The 21,026-nt window shown below is 54.0% G+C and overlaps 3 protein-coding genes across 3 annotated transcripts in view; all 3 read right to left on the reverse strand.

Annotated features, from left to right (window-relative positions):
* The window catches only part of clasp1 (cytoplasmic linker associated protein 1), a gene marked incomplete at its 3' end in the record, with an annotated part of 89,250 nt that extends 79,220 nt beyond the window's left edge, over window positions 1–10,030 (reverse strand). Inside the window, 2 exon segments of the mRNA NM_001097239.1 lie at window positions 2,762–3,226; window positions 9,860–10,030. Coding sequence (NP_001090708.1) covers window positions 2,762–2,956 — 195 coding nt within the window.
* Window positions 10,031–14,234: 4,204 nt separating this feature from the next.
* On the reverse strand, window positions 14,235–19,636 carry nifk (nucleolar protein interacting with the FHA domain of MKI67). Its single transcript, NM_001005639.1, is given in 6 exon segments — window positions 14,235–14,820; window positions 15,517–15,576; window positions 16,628–16,839; window positions 17,301–17,409; window positions 18,540–18,668; window positions 19,441–19,636. Coding segments are annotated over 6 exon segments (828 nt in total). The 5' UTR covers window positions 19,543–19,636; the 3' UTR covers window positions 14,235–14,604.
* On the reverse strand, window positions 15,600–16,609 carry LOC105948509 (polysialoglycoprotein). Its single transcript, XM_012971251.3, has 2 exons — window positions 15,953–16,609; window positions 15,600–15,767 (listed from the first exon to the last, which is right to left on the reverse strand). The coding sequence occupies exons 1-2, from the start codon at window positions 16,564–16,566 to the stop codon at window positions 15,743–15,745; spliced, it is 639 nt and encodes a 212-aa protein (XP_012826705.1). The 5' UTR covers window positions 16,567–16,609; the 3' UTR covers window positions 15,600–15,742.
* Window positions 19,637–21,026: the final 1,390 nt, after the last annotated feature.

Consider the following 21,026-nt stretch of genomic DNA (forward strand, 5'->3'; position numbering starts at 1 on the left):
AGGCAGGAATGCACGTAGCTCCCTTCCCTGCAGTAACCGGGCCCTGCCATTGGTTCTGGAGTTACACAGGCAGGAATGCACGTAGCTCCCTTCCCTGCAGTAACCGGGCCCTGCCATTGGTTCTGGAGTTACACAGGCAGGAATGCACGTAGCTCCCTTCCCTGCAGTAACCGGGCCCTGCCATTGGTTCTGGAGTTACACAGGCAGGAATGCACGTAGCTCCCTTCCCTGCAGTAACCGGGCCCTGCCATTGGTTCTGGAGTTACACAGGCAGGAATGCACGTAGCTCCCTTCCCTGCAGTAACCGGGCCCTGCCATTGGTTCTGGAGTTACACAGGCAGGAATGCACGTAGCTCCCTTCCCTGCAGTAACCGGGCCCTGCCATTGGTTCTGGTTCTGGAGTTACACAGGCAGGAATGCACGTAGCTCCCTTCCCTGCAGTAACCGGGCCCTGCCATTGGTTCTGGTTCTGGAGTTACACAGGCAGGAATGCACGTAGCTCCCTTCCCTGCAGTAACCGGGCCCTGCCATTGGTTCTGGTTCTAGTTCAACCGATTCCCCGGGCCGAGGGTCCCTGGTTTGTGGCTGCTAGGAGTTGAAGCCTGGGTAATAGGAGCTGCCCCTGCCCCCAGCACTAACGCTCAGGAACAAGAGAAGGTTCTAGTGAATTCCCCATGGGTTACAGGTCTGTAATGGGGGCTGTGCCGGCGCCGGGGAACAAGGGGCTTCACTGTACTGGGAGGGAAACACACAAACTCCATTCAACTGCCGAGAACTCGCCCACCAACAGGAATGTGTGTTTCATGGGGAACGGGAAGCTTTAGTCAGAACTGCCTGTTGCACCAACCCCAGGTACCCAGGTACCCCCGGCCCAACAGGGCAGCACAATAGGCACCCACTTCCAGCCAATGAGCCGGCACAGAGGCCAATAGGTCACTCATCACTCCGCCCATTCATCAGTTTCAGCCAACCAACTGCTGTACAAGTTTATCGAGGATCTGCCCCTTTGTTTTTACTTCCCCTTTATTCCCCCCACACACACACGGCCCTTATCTGCCAATCAAACCAAGAACTGAACTTCCCATTCAACTTCTTCAGCAAGTGGGTCACTTCATGTTTCTATTTGCCCTACATGTACGTGAGGAACCAATGCCACCGACTGGGGGACTAACAACCTGCTATTAGGAATTGTATCAGGAGTCAGAACCAGCAGTGCAGAGAAGGGAAAGGGACAGACACAGTGACAGTTACACATAACTATAAACCCAGTGAGAATGAGGAATGAATGGATATTGGGGAGTTGTATCAAGAGTCAGAACCAGCAGTGCAGAGAATGAGGAATGAATGGATATTGGGGAGTTGTATCAGGAGTCAGAACCAGCAGTGCAGGGAAGGGAAAGGGACAGACACAGTGACAGTTACACATAACTATAAACCCAGTGAGAATGAGGAATGAATGGGTATTGGGGAGTTGTATCAGGAGTCAGAACCAGCAGTGCAGGGAAGGGAAAGGGACAGACACAGTGACAGTTACACATAACTATAAACCCAGTGAGAATGAGGGATGAATGGGTATTGGGGAGTTGTATCAGGAGTCAGAACCAGCAGTGCAGGGAAGGGAAAGGGACAGACACAGTGACAGTTACACATAACTATAAACCCAGTGAGAATGAGGGATGAATGGATATTGGGGAGTTGTATCAGGAGTCAGAACCAGCAGTGCAGGGAAGGGAAAGGGACAGACAGACATAATAGCAGGAGATCAGCATGGCAGCTCCCACTCATACAGGCAAATACAGAGCTAAATAGTAGGAGCTCAAGCAGTGTTACCTGTTTTACTGAATAAAGGGAAAGTAAACCCTAGCTGTAATGCTTGCCATGATACAGGGAAAAGCCACAAGTGAGTGAGTGGAGGGGCTTCATGGGATTTAGGACAGTAGCCATATGGGGTTATTGTCCCGTCGACTCACAGCAGGAGGCAATGGGCCACTCAGTAACAGAACTAACCATTAGGAACAGGAATGCCCCCTCCCTGGATGCCCCACACTGGGCTGTACGTGCCCAACCAACAGCACAATGGGGTGGCCATATCTCACGCTATTGGGAACAGCTCCACCCACACAGAGCTCCACCCCAGGCCAGCCAATCAGGAAGGCTTAGTATGGGGCAAATACACAGTGTTTACATTACTGTTTTCACCCAGGACCCCCCAAGTTTGCCACTTACATGTCAGGCCTGTGGGGGCACAATGTAGGTTTGGGTAAACAAAAGGGTTAAAAGATGATATGTGGGAGGGGCATGGATGCCTGGAAAGCAGCAGGACGTCAATATTTGCTCAGTAAATAAACTGCCCTTCTCTCTGCACGGCCACATCCCAACCCCATCAACAGCCATGAGATGCGTGTGTGGGAATACTTCCCCTTTGTGGGTGTGGCCTAACTATGGTCTCACAACACAAAGCTCAGCCATTTTCAACGGGCAAACGTTGCACAGATTTAAACAATCACCACCACACTGCCTAAAGAAACCAGCATCAGGCTAAAGCTAGCCACAAACGGGCCGGCCCAGCCAGTACCAACCTACTGACAATGTGCCAAAATGGCGCCCAATTCAGCCTTAAGCGCCCAATAAAGGGTAAGTGCCCCTTTGGGCAGGGACTGTTATATTAGCACTGGCACAGGCGAGACATTTTACTGCTTTCAGCAGCATACGGCAACCAGGGGGCACCTGTAATGGGCACGGTGGGCACGGTGGGCCTTACCTTATAATTACTAGAATTCACCCAGGAAGTGGCAAGTCCATCGACCATTCTATCCAGCACAGTCTGGTCCTGCTCCAGGTCTATGGACTTCTGTCTGTCCGACAGGTATTCCATCAGGTCCGGTCCAACCTGCAGCCTCTTGCCCACATCCTTCTGCTGTATCTGCCCCAGCCAGTAGTCCATTCCCTGCTCCATAGCTCTGGGCCTAGGAAAGGGGGCACCGTAGGGGGCACAAGGTCACCAATGATTCGAGTGAATGCGCCAAGCCGGGCTCCTCTTGTTGCCAAAAAGCTGACGAGGGTTCGGCCTTCAGAGATACAATCCTGGGAATGAGAACAATCCGGCATGTGTCTGCCGAGCAGCTGCCCGGATATAAAAAGGCCAAGTTAAACCTGCAGCGAGCAGGGCGAGAGGCACTGTAACCCTAAGTCACTGGTCCAGAGGTACATAGTTCTGCTCCGTGCCCTGAAACGAGAAAGAGAGGGGCAGTTAGGTGGGCTGTAAGGAGAGAGAGGGGCAGTTAGGTGGGCTGAAAGGAGAGAGAGGGGCAGTTAGGTGGGCTGAAAGGAGAGAGAGGGGCAGTTAGGTGGGCTGAAAGGAGAGAGAGGGGCAGTTAGGTGGGCTGAAAGGAGAGAGGGGCAGTTAGGCAGGCTGGGGTGGGCTGAAAGGAGAGAGAGGGGCAGTTAGGCAGGCTGGGGTGGGCTGAAAGGAGAGAGAGGGGCAGTTAGGCAGGCTGGGGTGGGCTGAAAGGAGAGAAAGGGGCAGTTAGGAAGGCTGGGGTGGGCTTATGGGTTATGTATTTGCACTTTATATAAAGGCTTGGGCTCAGCTCACTTGGGCTCACAGCTCAACCAAGCTGCAGCCTCTCCTGCCAGCAGTGCTGCAATGAAGTCTCTAACACAGAAGTGATTCAATCCCGACCAGTAAATAATTCCCTATCAATGGAGGAAAAGTTGGAAAATCCACAGGATCGGAGACTCCATCTATTCTGCAGCCGCCCTTATAAGGCTCTGGGCTAAATCCTTAGTAACGGCAACTGGGGGCATTGTTTAATTTATTTGCATTACTCTCTGTGACTCCATTCAACTTGTACCATCAGCCCCTGAAGAAGGTACTAACGCACAGAAAGGAGGGAATCTGCCCCGTGCTCTGGATTTCCCATAAAGCAATGGTGGGGATGGGCCCGGGGAGGGGCACGATACAGTTTATTTACAGGTCAATGGTCTTTTCCAGGGAAAGTGCAGCAGGGAATTCTGGGAAAATGCAGCAGGGAATTCTGGGAAAGCACAGAATAAATAACATAAAGGGGGTACAACAAGAATATCTGCCCCAGCTCAGTTACACACAGGACACACTAGGGAAGGGGCTGATGGGAATGTGATAGGGACCTTAGATTGTAAGCTCACTGGGGCAGGGACTGATGGGAATGTGATAGGGACCTTAGATTGTAAGCTCACTGGGGCAGGGACTGATGGGAATGGGATAGGGACCTTAGACTGTAAGCTCACTGGGGCAGGGACTGATGGGAATGTGATAGGGGCCTTAGATTGTAAGCTCACTGGGGCAGGGACTGATGGGAATGGGATAGGGCCCTTAGATTGTAAGCTCACTGGGGCAGGGGCTGATGGGAATGTGATAGGGACCTTAGATTGTAAGCTCACTGGGGCAGGGACTGATGGGAATGGGATAGGGGCCTTAGATTGTAAGCTCACTGGGGCAGGGACTGATGGGAATGGGATAGAGACCTTAGATTGTAAGCTCACTGGGGCAGGGGCTGATGGGAATGTGATAGGGACCTTAGATTGTAAGCTCACTGGGGCAGGGACTGATGGGAATGGGATAGGGACCTTAGATTGTAAGCTCACTGGGGCAGGGACTGATGGGAATGGGATAGGGACCTTAGATTGTAAGCTCACTGGGGCAGGGACTGATGGGAATGATGGGTAATCTCAGTACAGCGCTACAGGATATGTTGGCACTATATAGAGGATAATAGAGTTGGAGCTGAGGCCGCTCTGGATGAGAGTCCCTAACGGACACAAAGAGACTGCCAGAGGCAACAAGCTCCCAGTACCTGCCCCATCACCTCTCCCCACTTGCCCCCAGAGCAATAAATGGACATAAAACTAAACAACCAATCAGCTTCTCCAAACCTGTCAGGTTAATCAGCTGGTTAATTACATTTCCCAGTGAGGGCAGAGAGAGGAAGTGTCGGGGTGAGACAGCAGGGTAATTACAGTTGCCTCTGCTCCATTAGTAAATAGCCGGGGCCACAGGGGGTAACGGCCTCGGGGCAGTAACTCCGCGCAGTACGATCGGCTGCAACGCAGGAATGTTCCCCTGTACAGCGGCCATTGTACTGCCCCGAGCAACTCCCCGCAGCCTCCGCGCGTAATGACAGGCAGCTTTCCCTTTCAGGCATGACAAAGGCTGAAATGTACCCGAGTCTATAGTGGTGCCGGGTCTCACAGCTCAGCATTGTGGGGCAGAACTGCCCAATCAGGAGCCCTGCACTCACTGAAACTGTCAGTTTCCTGCTGTCAGCGAGTGCTGGGAGTTGTATTTATACTATAGGCACAATCTCTCCCTACTATACCTGCTATCCCACAGCCCCAGTCCCTTCCCAGAGGCTATTATCCCCCCACTGCTACTATAGGCACCATCTCTCCCTACTATACCTGCTATCCCACAGCCCCAGTCCCTTCCCAGAGGCTATTATCCCCCCACTGCTACTATAGGCACCATCTCTCCCTACTATACCTGCTATCCCACAGCCCCAGTCCCTTCCCAGAGTCTATTATCCCCCCACTGCTACTATAGGCACCATCTCTCCCTACTATACCTGCTATCCCACAGCCCCAGTCCCTTCCCAGAGGCTATTATCCCCCCCACTGTTACTATAGGCACCATCTCTCCCTACTATACCTGCTATCCCACAGCCCCAGTCCCTTCCCAGAGGCTATTATCCCACTGCTACTATAGGCACCATCTCTCCCTACTATACCTGCTATCCCACAGCCCCAGTCCCTTCCCAGAGGCTATTATCCCCCCACTGCTACTATAGGCACCATCTCTCCCTACTATACCTGCTATCCCACAGCCCCAGTCCCTTCCCAGAGGCTATTATCCCCCCCACTGTTACTATAGGCACCATCTCTCCCTACTATACCTGCTATCCCACAGCCCCAGTCCCTTCCCAGAGGCTATTATCCCCCCCACTGCTACTATAGGCACCATCTCTCCCTACTATACCTGCTATCCCACAGCCCCAGTCCCTTCCCAGAGGCTATTATCCCCCCACTGCTACTATAGGCACCATCTCTCCCTACTATACCTGCAATCCCACAGCCCCAGTCCCTTCCCAGAGGCTATTATCCCCCCACTGCTACTATAGGCACCATCTCTCCCTACTATACCTGCTATCCCACAGCCCCAGTCCCTTCCCAGAGGCTATTATCCCCCCACTGCTACTATAGGCACCATCTCTCCCTACTATACCTGCAATCCCACAGCCCCAGTCCCTTCCCAGAGGCTATTATCCCCCCACTGCTACTATAGGCACCATCTCTCCCTACTATACCTGCAATCCCACAGCCCCAGTCCCTTCCCAGAGGCTATTATCCCCCCACTGCTACTATAGGCACCATCTCTCCCTACTATACCTGCTATCCCCCAGCCCCAGTCCCTTCCCAGAGGCTATTATCCCCCCACTGCTACTATAGGCACCATCTCTCCCTACTATACCTGCTATCCCACAGCCCCAGTCCCTTCCCAGAGGCTATTATCCCCCCACTGCTACTATAGGCACCATCTCTCCCTACTATACCTGCTATCCCACAGCCCCAGTCCCTTCCCAGAGGCTATTATCCCACTGCTACTATAGGCACCATCTCTCCCTACTATACCTGCTATCCCACAGCCCCAGTCCCTTCCCAGGGGCTATTATCCCCCCACTGCTACTATAGGCACCATCTCTCCCTACTATACCTGCTATCCCACAGCCCCAGTCCCTTCCCAGGGGCTATTACCCCCCCACTGCTACTATAGGCACCATCTCTCCCTACTATACCTGCTATCCCACAGCCCCAGTCCCTTCCCAGAGGCTATTATCCCCCCACTGCTACTATAGGTACCATCTCTCCCTACTATACCTGCTATCCCACAGCCCCAGTCCCTTCCCAGAGGCTATTATCCCCCCACTGCTACTATAGGCACCATCTCTCCCTACTATACCTGCTATCCCACAGCCCCAGTCCCTTCCCAGAGGCTATTATCCCACTTCTACTATAGGCACCATCTCTCCCTACTATACCTGCTATCCCACAGCCCCAGTCCCTTCCCAGAGGCTATTATCCCCCCACTGCTACTATAGGCACCATCTCTCCCTACTATACCTGCTATCCCACAGCCCCAGTCCCTTCCCAGAGGCTATTATCCCCCCACTGCTACTATAGGCACCATCTCTCCCTACTATACCTGCTATCCCACAGCCCCAGTCCCTGCCCAGAGGCTATTATCCCCCCACTGCTACTATAGGCACCATCTCTCCCTACTATACGGCTATCTAGAGGAGAAGGAAGGGGCCCGCCTGGCACTCTCGCAGAGACAGCAGACAGAAGCCAAGCGTATGACATCAGCCCGGCCAATCAATACGAGCGCTGGCAGACAGCAGCGAGACTGCGCTTCAGGATATTATTCCCCATTATAATAAGGAGAAACCCTGACGTTTGCCAATCCCTAAATTCCATTTCCCTCTGTCACTCTCCGTAGGGCAGGTGGGGCCGCTCCTGCACATCCCTGTAACATGGGGGGGTCACTGACTTGCAGGAATCCCTGGAAGCAAAATCACAAGTTTCACAGACCCAGAAGCCCCCAAACCCCCCGCGGAGCATTAGGGTGACATCAGAGTACAGCAGTTAGTGTCAGTAATTCCCACCCAGACGCATCACAACTGCCCCCCTGATGGGGCTACACATGTAACACGGGGCAGTTATTTCCCTGACTCCCTCTATGCAGGGTGGGACTAGAGAATGATGGAAGGGTTAAAGCAGCTGTAGGCACTCGGATAGGGAGGGATCGCCCTAATGGCGCTGCACATAGATGGTACATAATTGATGGCAATATCTGAAGGGCTACACAGAGCCTGGCAGGGCAGGGAGTCTCTCGCGGGGTTAATAAGCCCAATAAAAAGAACATTAAGAACCACTGGGAACGGGCCGGCACTTACAGAACCTGTCAGTGAGTTCTAATCGCCCCAGCGCCAATGGTCCATTAACAGAACGCAGCCTGGTATTAGTCGCATACAGCAGTGCAAACACACCCGGCGTTACAGGGGGAGACACTGGTAACCCTTTGGCACCCGCAATACTATAAACACAACACACATGAACTGTTTCTGCCCCCAAGTGGTGCAATAAATGCGCAGTTGCACCCCGAGGCCTAAATACAGAGGCAGTCGCCTCCCAGCAATGCAGCTCTACCTCCCCCGGGTGTAGGTGTAACACGGCTGTGCAGGGAAATGTATTGCGCACACCCCAAGTGCCCCCGCACCAATGCAGGGACACACACGCCTCTGTGGGGCAGTTACTGGCAGCACTGGGGGTATCAGGGCATGTGTAGCCCCTCCTCCAGGGGCAGTAATAGTCACAGGGCCAGTGGGGCAGGAGGGAAATGATATTATAACACACAAATACACACACACAGAGAGGCCCCAGTGCAGCAGCGGCAAGGCAACAGTACCCGGCGGGCAAGGCAACAGTACCCGGCGGGCAAGGCAACAGTACCCGGCGGGCAAGGCAACAGTACCCGGCGGGCAAGGCAACAGTACCCGGCGGGCAAGGCAACAGTACCCGGCGGGCCACACCCACACCCCAACTCACCCTTATTGGGCGTCAGTACAAGACATATAGTGACACCCCCCACCCACGGCGCATACACACAGGTGCCCCTCAGGGGGGCAGGTAACACATACAGAAGCCCCTCCCCCCCCCAATGATGAGACACAGTGCCCCTTAGTGATGTAATTACTACACAATTCGCCTTTGTGGTGCAGGTAACACACTAATACCCCAAGCAGTACAGGCAGTAACACAATACACCCAAGGGCTGCCCACTTACCCCCCAATATCTATTTACCCCACATGGGAGAGCTATTTAGTTACCCCAGAGGAAACAATGGTGCCTATGTACCCCTATGGGGCAGTTAATGAATGGGGTAGCAGCCATAATAGCCAGATGAGAAGTTAATAGGCGGATACCCAGGCCAGTGGGGCAAATAAAGAGCACAATACCCAGGCCAGTGGGGCAAATAAAGAGCACAATACCCAGGCCAGTGGGGCAAATAAAGAGCACAATACCCAGGCCAGTGGGGCAAATAAAGAGCACAATACCCAGGCCAGTGGGGCAAATAAAGAGCACAATACCCAGGCCAGTGGGGCAAATAAAGAGCACAATACCCAGGCCAGTGGGGCAAATAAAGAGCACAATACCCAGGCCAGTGGGGCAAATAAAGAGCACAATACCCAGGCCAGTGGGGCAGATAAAGAGCACAATACCCAGGCCAGTGGGGCAGATAAAGAGCACAATACCCAGGCCAGTGGGGCAAATAAAGAGCACAATACCCAGGCCAGTGGGGCAAATAAAGAGCACAATACCCAGGCCAGTGGGGCAAATAAAGAGCACAATACCCAGGCCAGTGGGGCAAATAAAGAGCACAATACCCAGGCCAGTGGGGCAGATAAAGAGCACAATACCCAGGCCAGTGGGGCAGATAAAGAGCACAATACCCAGGCCAGTGGGGCAGATAAAGAGCACAATACCCAGGCCAGTGGGGCAGATAAAGAGCACAATACCCAGGCCAGTGGGGCAAATAAAGAGCACAATACCCAGGCCAGTGGGGCAGATAAAGAGCACAATACCCAGGCCAGTGGGGCAGATGGCGGCCCTGTATAGGCTAGCTGGGGCAGGGGGCTGACAGATGCAGCTCCGGGGGGAGGGGGCACCTTGCTCTGCCTGTCACTACTCGGGGCCGGGGCAGCTCACAGGCCGGGGGGGAGGCCGCAGTACAAAGGGCGGGCCTGTCAGTTGGGCCCTGGGTACCTGGGGGAGGCTGTGCTGTGTGGGTGCCGGGGAGGCCGCTTCTCACACTAAGGCTGCCGGCTGTTCCGCCGCTCCAGGCCCCGGCGCATCGCTGCTGTCCCTCCCGTCTGGCTCCGACTCCCCGCCCCGGCTGCTCTTACTGCTCAATAGAAGCGCCACTGCGCAAGCGCGCCAACCCCCACCATAGAGAGCTGCGCCGGCCAGAGAGGGCGGTCACCTGCAAAACTGCCGCCATCTTGGCTGAGGCGGAAACCGCTTCTGCGTCCATGTTGGATACGGGCAACAACAACCAGTCACCTCGCAATTTAGGCGTATTATATAGAGGCGCGGCGGTTGGCTTCAGCCGTACAGCCCAAGATCCTGTAGTTACCTCAGTAACCCAACTGTGTATGGGGGCAATAGCATCTAGCGCCATTATGTACCACACAGCCGCAAAAGCACTGGAGAATATTGCCGTTTGCCAGGTTGGCGGGTTTTCTGACAAATTGGGCTACTAGTTTAAAGCCCAGGAGGGTTTCCAAAGTACAAACCCGCCAAGGTGCAGGTTTGGGCTATTTTTTGGAGCCTTAGCGGGTTTGTAGTTTGGAAACTAACCAAAGTTTTCCCCCTAGTGTGCCTGTCCCACTGCATGCTGGGTAATGTAGTTTGTATCTAACAATTAGCCTACAGCAAGGATTTATATAAAACTACAATACCCAGCATGCAATTGGGCAGTATAGGCAGAGGCTCCATTTCTATTCTATTCAGGCTCAACCTGCCTGCCCTACCTCATACCCCCTGCCCCCTGCTCTATAGGGTATGTGATTGTACTGTTACTTTCTACTGGGATGTGGGGCAGTTCTACCCCCTGCTCCCTGCTCTATAGGGTATGTGATTGTACTGTTACTTTCTACTGGGATGTGGGGCAGTTCTACCCCTGCTCCCTGCTCTATAGGGTATGTGATTGTACTGTTACTTTCTACTGGGATGTGGGGCAGTTCTACCCCTGCTCTATAGGGTATGTGATTGTACTGTTACTTTCTACTGGGATGTGGGGCAGTTCTACCCCCTGCTCCCTGCTCTATAGGGTATGTGATTGTACTGTTACTTTCTACTGGGATGTGGGGCAGTTCTACCCCCTGCTCCCTGCTCTATAGGGTATGTGATTGTACTGTTACTTTCTACTGGGATGTGGGGCAGTTCTACCCCCTGCTCTATAGGGTATGTGATTGTACTGTTACTTTCTACTGGATGTGGGGCAGTTCTACCCCTGCTCCCTGCTCTATAGGGTATGTGATTGTACTGTTACTTTCTACTGGGATGTGGGGCAGTTCTACCCCCTGCTCCCTGCTCTATAGGGTATGTGATTGTACTGTTACTTTCTACTGGGATGTGGGGCAGTTCTACCCCCTGCTCCCTGCTCTATAGGGTATGTGATTGTACTGTTACTTTCTACTGGGATGTGGGGCAGTTCTACCCCCTGCTCTATAGGGTATGTGATTGTACTGTTACTTTCTACTGGGATGTGGGGCAGTTCTACCCCCTGCTCCTGCTCTATAGGGTATGTGATTGTACTGTTACTTTCTACTGGGATGTGGGGCAGTTCTACCCCCTGCTCCCTGCTCTATAGGGTATGTGATTGTACTGTTACTTTCTACTGGGATGTGGGGCAGTTCTACCCCCTGCTCCCTGCTCTATAGGGTATGTGATTGTACTGTTACTTTCTACTGGGATGTGGGGCAGTTCTACCCCCTGCTCTATAGGGTATGTGATTGTACTGTTACTTTCTACTGGGATGTGGGGCAGTTCTACCCCCTGCTCTATAGGGTATGTGATTGTACTGTTACTTTCTACTGGGATGTGGGGCAGTTCTACCCCCTGCTCTATAGGGTATGTGATTGTACTGTTACTTTCTACTGGGATGTGGGGCAGTTCTACCCCCTGCTCCCTGCTCTATAGGGTATGTGATTGTACTGTTACTTTCTACTGGGATGTGGGGCAGTTCTACCCCCTGCTCTATAGGGTATGTGATTGTACTGTTACTTTCTACTGGGATGTGGGGCAGTTCTACCCCCTGCTCTATAGGGAATGTGATTGTACCGTTATTGTGAGAGTTGTAGTACAACACACCCATGTGTATATCACACGTGCCCTTAACCCACGCAGGTAAGGGGTATTAACCCTTTCACGTGTGTCAGGTCCTTGCACTGTAGGGAAGCTTACGGGCTGGGCGGCTATTGGCTTTGTAAATCTAGCCACTGAATGAGTTAACCCTGCACCCTGCGTTATAATTAAAATCCATAAAGGAGGATAAAATCAAAGTCATGTGATGTAGCTCTGACCAACCAATTGCCCTTTATATAGAATGCAATGATTTGGCAGCCACAGGTGGGAGGGCTTATAGGAGCCCTTAGGCCCAGGGGGCACTGATAAACCATTTATATCTCATAAACCTGTGGGAGAAAAACCTCTTCTGCAAAGTGCATTTAGTAATCGGCTGCACATTTCCATGCGAGTCAGTTGCCCTTTAATTACCTTTGTCTCTTGCGACCTCTAGTGGCCATGTATGGGTGTAAGCTCCCTGACTCCTGTATTAGCTCAGGGCTGGGGTAACAAAGGGGCAGTTGCAGCTCCACGCTAGTGACCGGATGGACCAGCGCTGTTATTATGTCATTTATTTGCTTTTGTGCCTTGATTTAAAGGGGAAGTTCACATATAAACAAAGGTTTAGTATCATGTTTGTAGCAAATGGTCATCAGTTTAATTTTTGTTTTACAGCAGTCTTGAAATTTGAAGTTATCTAGTTGCTTGGGCTTTAATGCCATAGCAACCAGAAAGCAGCTATGAAATCAAAATGAGAGCTGAACAGGGGAAAAGAAAAGGAAGCAATAAAGATGCAACCGTCACAGTGAATGTTTTTTTGGTTGCCGGGGTCAGGGACCCTAACAACATTCACCTACAGGAATGAAGCTGATAATGTAAAAGCCATACGAAGTAATGGAGGCCAGTGGTTGATTTACAGCATGGTTATAGGTTTACTTCCCCTTAGTGCATCAAGACAAACCCCAAATGCAGACTCTCTCGCCCGTGACTGCCATAGTAAGGATTAGGGTGAAGACACACAGAGCTACTTAGTAGCAGCTACTGAACCCCAGGGAACCCCCTGCCACAGACAGTACTGGGAATTCCCTCTGCTAAACTCACGTAGGGGCAATTATCAGTAACTGATCAGCACTGTCTGTTTCTGTAGCTGCTACTAAGTAGCTCCGTGTGTCTTCACCCTTAAACCCAGGGGGCTACCATACTGTGCCCACATACAGGTAAGCCTGGGGCATGACTGCTGGTTGCATTAAGATAAACCATTTAGTTATTTACACAATTATAAGATGTCCCACAATGCTGTACCATAGAGACAACGAGCTCTGCCCAAGTATATATTCATATTCACATTATAAGCCACTGATTGGCCTAGAGATGCACTGTCTGTTATCCACCCCAACCCTCCCAAATCCATATCAATTAATGAGGCCCTGGTCAGGCTGTATAAAGCCAATGTCCAACTCTCCCTTCCCTGCACTGCTGGTTCTGACTCCTGATACAACTCCCCAATACCCATTCATTCCTCATTCTCACTGGGTTTATAGTTATGTGTAACTGTCACTGTGTCTGTCCCTTTCCCTTCCCTGCACTGCTGGTTCTGACTCCTGATACAACTTCCCAATATCCATTCATTCCTCATTCTCACTGGGTTTATAGTTATGTGTAACTGTCACTGTGTCTGTCCCTTTCCCTTCCCTGCACTGCTGGTTCTGACTCCTGATACAACTCCCCAATACCCATTCATCCCTCATTCTCACTGGGTTTATAGTTATGTGTAACTGTCACTGTGTCTGTCCCTTTCCCTTCCCTGCACTGCTGGTTCTGACTCCTGATACAACTCCCCAATATCCATTCATCCCTCATTCTCACTGGGTTTATAGTTATGTGTAACTGTCACTGTGTCTGTCCCTTTCCCTTCCCTGCACTGCTGGTTCTGACTCCTGATACAACTCCCCAATATCCATTCATCCCTCATTCTCACTGGGTTTATAGTTATGTGTAACTGTCACTGTGTCTGTCCCTTTCCCTTCCCTGCACTGCTGGTTCTGACTCCTGATACAACTCCCCAATATCCATTCATCCCTCATTCTCACTGGGTTTATAGTTATGTGTAACTGTCACTGTGTCTGTCCCTTTCCCTTCTCTGCACTGCTGGTTCTGACTCCTGATACAACTCCCCAATATCCATTCATCCCTCATTCTCACTGGGTTTATCATTATGTGTAATAGTCGTTGCTATGGAGAGCAGAGCCAGTTACTGGGGCTCATTATTAAGTCCAGACAGGGACACACAATGTACAAACAGGCATTTATTAAAGATGGTAAATGTGGCTGCACAGGAGGGCACTACAGGCCGGGAACAGTCTCTTAATTAGAAAAGCAGCACAAACCCCTGCGCCCCTCATTAATACCCCCCCAATGTCTGTGAGGAAGCCACAGGGGCAATTATGGTAAGAGGGCATTACACAGGCTGCCAATAGGGGGCAATTTACAGCGCTTCCGCCTCCAGCAGGGGGAATATTCCAGGTTATGCACCCCTTTAACCCCAGAACTTAAGTCCACTTGGGAATGGGCCCACTGATAGGAGGGGCCAGAGACAGATGGGAGGAGCCAGCACACAGGTTTCGAGTCCTTGATACATGGGGACAGGGAATTTACACCTTTTGTCATTTCTGTTTCTTTATCTTTGTTTTCTTCTCTGATTTGGAGATTTTCTGCCTCTTTGCAGTTGGTGTGACTTTCAGGGGCAATTTCAGCACAACCTCCTCATCTTCCTGGGGCAATTTCAGCACAACCTCCTCATCATCATCCTCATCGTTTTGCTCCAGCCGGACAGATTTCCTCCTTTCCAGCACAGTGGGGGTACAGACGGGGGTGGGATCCTGAGGGTGAGAGGGCACGGTTAGTGCTGGGCATTTGGGGCAGGGGTAACAAGGCAGCAGCCGGACATTTCCAACTATAACTCAGAGGCGCCAGGGCAAAACAAAGGGCAAATAATTGCCCTGGGCAAAGAGAAAGGGGCAGAAGGGCGGGACGCTGCCACCACCAGTTTCCTCTCAAAGCTCAGGTGGGAGGAGCCTTGCTTGGGGCGGATTTAACCATATAGGGGACATGATCCCTGTAATGTTCCCTGCAAAGGTCCAATTGGTCACTGGGCAACAGCACTGTAATTATCACCCCTGTTAGTAAATCAATCCCTGACTACTTGGCTACTAGTCCCACTCCCTCTGCTCTACAACTCCCAGCACCCTCAGCCATAACTGCCCCGGCCCGGCCCAGTTAGCATACACTGTACGTACTGTATTTACCCCAAGGACAGGGCACCGAGCAGCAATAGCACCTGATGCACTAACCTTGCACCCCCCCCCACACAAATAGAACCCAGTTAAAGGGGAACTTATTTCCTGCCCTGCTTCATTAATGACGCCGTATTGTCCAATAAAAGGATTAGCTGCTATTGGCCGAGGCTGCTGGGAGTGACACACAGCAGGGAGTAGCAGGGCAGATACACAGTGAGGGCAGAGAGGAAGAGGAGGATCGGGTTCCGGGGGGGGGGGCGCGAGGGTTACTTTCCTTACCTGGCTGCTCACTGAGGTGTCGGCATCGCATGTCGGCTCTTTCCTTTCTCTCCGCGCCGCCTGTAATGAGACACTCGCTGACTCCGCTGTATGTAACCCCAGGCCTGAAACTACCCCCGGGGCCCTGCAACTACCCCCCCCCCCCCATCAACTACCCCGTGCCACCCAGGGCCCAAAAAAGAAAAGTTAAAAGCAAATGGCTGAAATGAAACAGGGCCTGAAGCTTTTATCCATTCTGTGCCTGTTCCGCATTTCTGATTGGTGCATATGGGAAACTCGCATCCTCCAACCAGATAGAACTTTACTGGTAAGTGAATGCGGCACAGGAAGACTGAGGTACCCGGACCCTTCTGATGATTGGCTGATAGTCATGTGACACTGGTGCCAGAGCTGCAGCTAAAAGCAATAAGTGCCACATGAGAAATGGCACAGAGCAAGACCTGAGTGTCCTGACTGCCCCTCGCTGCACTGCTGCAAACTGCCACTGGGTACCGTCGCCCCACTGCACTGCTGCAAACTGCCACTGGGTACCATCGCCCCGCTGCACTGCTGCAAACTGCCACTGGGTACCATCGCCCCGCTGCACTGTGCAAACTGCTGCAAACTGCCACTGGGTACCGTCGCCCCGCTGCACTGCTGCAAACTGCCACTGGGTACCATCGCCCCGCTGCACTGCTGCAAACTGCCACTGGGTACCATCGCCCCGCTGCACTGCTGCAAACTGCCACTGGGTACTGTCGCCCTGCTGCACTGCTGCAAACTGCCACTGGGTACCGTCGCCCCACTGCACTGCTGCAAACTGCCACTGGGTACCGTCGCCCCGCTGCACTGCTGCAAACTGCCACTGGGTACCGTTGCCCCGCTGCACTGCTGCAAACTGCCACTGGGTACCGTTGCCCTACTGCACTGCTGCAAACTGCCACTGGGTACCGCCGCCCCACTGCACTGCTGCAAACTGCCACTGGGTACCATCGCCCCGCTGCACTGCTGCAAACTGCCACTGGGTACCATCGCCCCACTGCACTGCTGCAAACTGCCACTGGGTACCATCGCCCCACTGCACTGCTGCAAACTGCCACTGGGTAACCCCCCCACTGCCCCAAACACTCACAAATCCTGGGAAATCGTAGTCGATGCCCTTCTCTGCCAGTCGTTTGCGCACTTTATTCTCCTTCGAGAGCATTCGCTGCGTCATCTTCTTCTGCTCCGCCTCGCTGCGCCTCTTGTTGTACCGACTGACTGCCGGCTTTGTTGGCTTACGGAACTTGGCGGTGCAGCCAATAAAGAGCCGGGGGTGCACCTTCTCTGGGGGCACAAATTCACCTGCGCACATTAAAGGCAAAATATACTCAATCACTTTCCTCTGCTGCTTCCTATGTCCAAAATGCATCTACTATAGACTCCATTGAAACTGCGCCCCCCGGTGGCCAAACGCTGGAACCTCTCATGTTACCAAAGAGCTAGAAATAACCCAAAACAGGTTTGAAGATAATTAAAGGGTAAGTCAACCTGCAATGAAGTGAATTCAATGTGCCCCTATGCTCGCCTACTGAGCCCGACTCTTATGCTGCTCTCCTCCCAGTGGCAAGGCTGGGGGTGGAGCTTGGTCCCAGAGACTGACCAAGGAATTCTGCCCGGTATCTATGCCCGAGTGCAAAGAAAGGAATCTGGGGCTCAGGAAGAATAGGAAGGGGGGGGGCATTGATGGGAAATGTCTTGGTTCTTCCTAAATCTTAATGGGAACCCAAAATGAACTTGCAGTGGGGGGGGGGGGGGGCACTTACATTTCAGCAGCCGCTCACAGAACAGATAATTATTCATCGTATCCGCAACGATTTTAGCCACTTCATCGCACTCGAACTCCACGTAGGCGTATCCCTTGCTGTTCCCTGTCTGAAAGGCACAAGGGGCATCAGTGAGGGGGCAGAGCTACCCCAGGGCCCAAGGGGCATCAGTGAGGGGGCAGAGCTATCCCGGGGCCCAAGGGGCATCAGTGAGGGGGCAGAGCTACCCCTGGGCCCAAGGGGCATCAGTGAGGGGGCAGAGCTACCCGGGGCCCAAGGGGCATCAGTGAGCGGGCAGAGCTACCCCAGGGCCCAAGGGGCATCAGTGAGCGGGCAGAGCTACCCTGGGCCCAAGGGGCATCAGTGAGGGGGCAGAGCTACCCCGGGGCCCAAGGGGCATCAGTGAGGGGGCAGAGCTACCCCGGGGCCCAAGGGCATCAGTGAGGGGGCAGAGCTACCCCGGGCCCCAAGGGGCAGAGCTACAAGTCAGTGAGCGGGCAGAGCTACCCCTGGGCCCAAGGGGCATCAGTGAGGGGCAGAGCTACCCCTGGGCCCAAGGGCATCAGAGGGGGCAGAGCTACCCCGGGGCCCAAGGGGCATCAGTGAGGGGGCAGAGCTACCCCGGGGCCCAAGGGGCATCAGTGAGGGGGCAGAGCTACCCCTGGGCCCAAGGGGCATCAGTGAGGGGGCAGAGCTACCCCTGGGCCCAAGGGGCATCAGTGAGGGGGCAGAGCTACCCCGGGGCCCAAGGGGCATCAGTGAGGGGGCAGAGCTACCCCGGGGCCCAAGGGGCATCAGTGAGGGGGCAGAGCTACCCCTGGGCCCAAGGGGCATCAGTGAGGGGGCAGAGCTACCCCGGGGCCCAAGGGGCATCAGTGAGGGGGCAGAGCTACCCGGGGCCCAAGGGGCATCAGTGAGGGGCAGAGCTACCCCGGGCCCAAGGGGCATCAGTGAGGGGGCAGAGCTACCCCTGGGCCCAAGGGGCATCAGTGAGGGGGCAGAGCTACCCCGGGGCCCAAGGGGCATCAGTGAGGGGGCAGAGCTACCCCGGGGCCCAAGGGGCATCAGTGAGGGGGCAGCGCTACCCCGGGGCCCAAGGGGCATCAGTGAGGGGGCAGAGCTACCCCTGGGCACAAGGGGCATTAGAGAGAGGCAGAGCTACCCCGGGGCATTAGAGAGAGGCAGAGCTACCCCGGGGCCCCAGACAGAAGCAGATCAGACCCAGCCCCAGGGACTCACCTTCTTGCTCCGGGACAGCCTGAGCCGGGTGACGGTGCCAAACTGGCTGAAATACTCCCGCAGCTGCGGCTCATACAGCGCCCTGGGGATGTGCCCGATGTATATCACCCCCGGGGAGACAGCGCCGACCTGGGGAAAGGAACAAACTCAGCAAAGATCCACATTCCCAACTCCCAGCAGCCCCCCGACCCGTAATAACCCCCCAACTCCCAGCAGCCCCCCGACCCGTAATAACCCCCCAACTCCCAGCAGCCCCCCGACCCGTAATAACCCCCCAACTCCCAGCAGCCCCCCGACCCGTAATAACCCCCCAACTCCCAGCAGCCCCCCGACCCGTAATAACCCCCCAACTCCCAGCAGCCCCCCGACCCGTAATAACCCCCCAACTCCCAGCAAGCCCCCCGACCCGTAATAACCCCCCAACTCCCAGCAGCCCCCCGACCCGTAATAACCCCCCAACTCCCAGCAGCCCCCCGACCGTAATAACCCCCCAACTCCCAGCAGCCCCCCGACCCGTAATAACCCCCAACTCCCAGCAGCCCCCCGACCCGTAATAACCCCCCAACTCCCAGCAACCCCCCGACCCGTAATAAACCCCCAACTCCCAGCAGCCCCCCGACCCGTAATAACCCCCCAACTCCCAGCAACCCCCCGACCCGTAATAACCCCCAACTCCCAGCAACCCCCCGACCCGTAATAACCCCACAACTCCCAGCAGCCCCTGAGAGCCGTAATAACCCACAACTCCCAGCAGCCCCTGAGAGCCGTAATAACCCCCCAACTCCCAGCAGCCCCTGAGAGCCGTAATAACCCCCCAACTCCCAGCAGCCCCCCGACCCGTAATAACCCCACAACTCCCAGCAGCCCCTGAGAGCCGCCCGGAAGGATCCCGAAACCGTACCTGTGATTTCCTCCTGATCTCATGCACTTTCTGCTGGAAATCCTTCTGCAGTTCTGGGTCCAGGGACAGCAGCGACCCGCTCGGTACCGACTCCTCCGCCATCTCCCCAGCCTGTGGCACGGCGTGTCAGCGCAGGAAAACACGTGGGGTAGGGAGGGGAGAAGCGCACAGCGACACCTGCCGGCAGGATGAGCAAATTGCTCCTAATTGCTAGTAATATAGAATTGCACAGCGACACCTATCGGCGGAGGACTTCAATTGCACCAATGAGAGCCTTGAATCGGACAGCGACACCTGCAGCCGGGAGGCCTCTGTGGCGCAAAGGAAACAAAGACGTTAATTGTAGCGCCACCTTCTGGTAGTAAAAATCAGTAACCTGGGAGCCGTAGTGTTCAGTGAAGAGGAAGCACCTACCGGCCATACACAGTAGTGTTGGGGCTTTTTTAGTTCTCCTTTGGGTCCAGGTCCCTGCCACTGAGCTGCATTCCCATAGGCAGATACTGATACTACTCATCAGTCTGTGCCCCAGTGGGGCCCCTATATACCCCCTGGGCCCTTCAGCAGTCACAAGTTCTGCTACCTGTACAGTCACACCCAGAGAATGTCACTGCTCCCCTACTCTTGTCCAACTGCAACTCACTGTGTAACTTGCTGGCACCAAACAACACCTTGTTGTTCAGGTTCCCCAACGGCTTCACTTGTCCCTCAGGTTCCCCCAACATCTTCCCTTGTCCCTCAGGTTCCCCCAACATCTTCCCTTGTCCCTCAGGTTCCCCCAACATCTTCCTTAGTCCCTCAGGTTCCCCCAACATCTTCCCTTGTCCCTCAGGTTCCCCCAACTTCTTCACTTGTCCCTCAGGTTCCCCCAACATCTTCCCTTGTCCCTCAGGTTCCCCCAACATCTTCCCTTGTCCCTCAGGTTCCCCCAACATCTTCCCTTGTCCCTCAGGTTCCCCCAACATCTTCCCTTGTCCCTCAGGTTCCCCCAACATCTTCCCCTGTCTCTCAGGTTCCCCCAACATCTTCCCTTGTCCCTCAGGTTCCCCCAACACCTTCCCTTGTCCCTCAGGTTCCCCCAACATCTTCCCTTGTCCCTCAGGTTCCCCCAACATCTTCCCCTGTCCCTCAGGTTCCCCCAACATCTTCCCCTGTCTCTCAGGTTCCCCCAACATCTTCCCCTGTCTCTCAGGTCCCCCCAACATCTTCCCTTGTCCCTCAGGTTCCCCCAACATCTTCCCTTGTCCCTCAGGTTCCCCCAACATCTTCCCTTGTCCCTCAGGTTCCCCCAACATCTTCCCTTGTCTCTCAGGTTCCCCCAACATCTTCCCTTGTCTCTCAGGTTCCCCCAACATCTTCCCCTGTCCCTCAGGTTCCCCCAACATCTTCCCCTGTCTCTCAGGTTCCCCCAACATCTTCCCTTGTCCCTCAGGTTCCCCAACATCTTACCTTGTCCCTCAGGTTCCCCCAACATCTTCCCTTGTCTCTCAGGTTCCCCCAACATCTTCCCTTGTCTCTCAGGTTCCCCCAACATCTTCCCTTGTCTCTCAGGTTCCCCCAACACCTTCCCCTGTCTCTCAGGTTCCCCC

The sequence above is a fragment of the Xenopus tropicalis genome, chromosome 9 (genome assembly GCF_000004195.4).
Source record: "Xenopus tropicalis strain Nigerian chromosome 9, UCB_Xtro_10.0, whole genome shotgun sequence".
In the NCBI taxonomy this organism is placed as follows: Eukaryota; Metazoa; Chordata; class Amphibia; order Anura; family Pipidae; genus Xenopus; species Xenopus tropicalis.

Coding starts and splice junctions, on each gene's coding strand:
- LOC105948509 (XM_012971251.3), bottom strand. CDS start 16,566: ATGGTACCCAGTGGCAGTTTGCAGCAGTGCAGTGGGGCGATGGTACCC. Junction 15,768..15,952: donor CAGTCAGGACACTCAGGTCT/TGCTCTGTGCCA, acceptor ACCAATCAGAAA/TGCGGAACAGGCACAGAATG.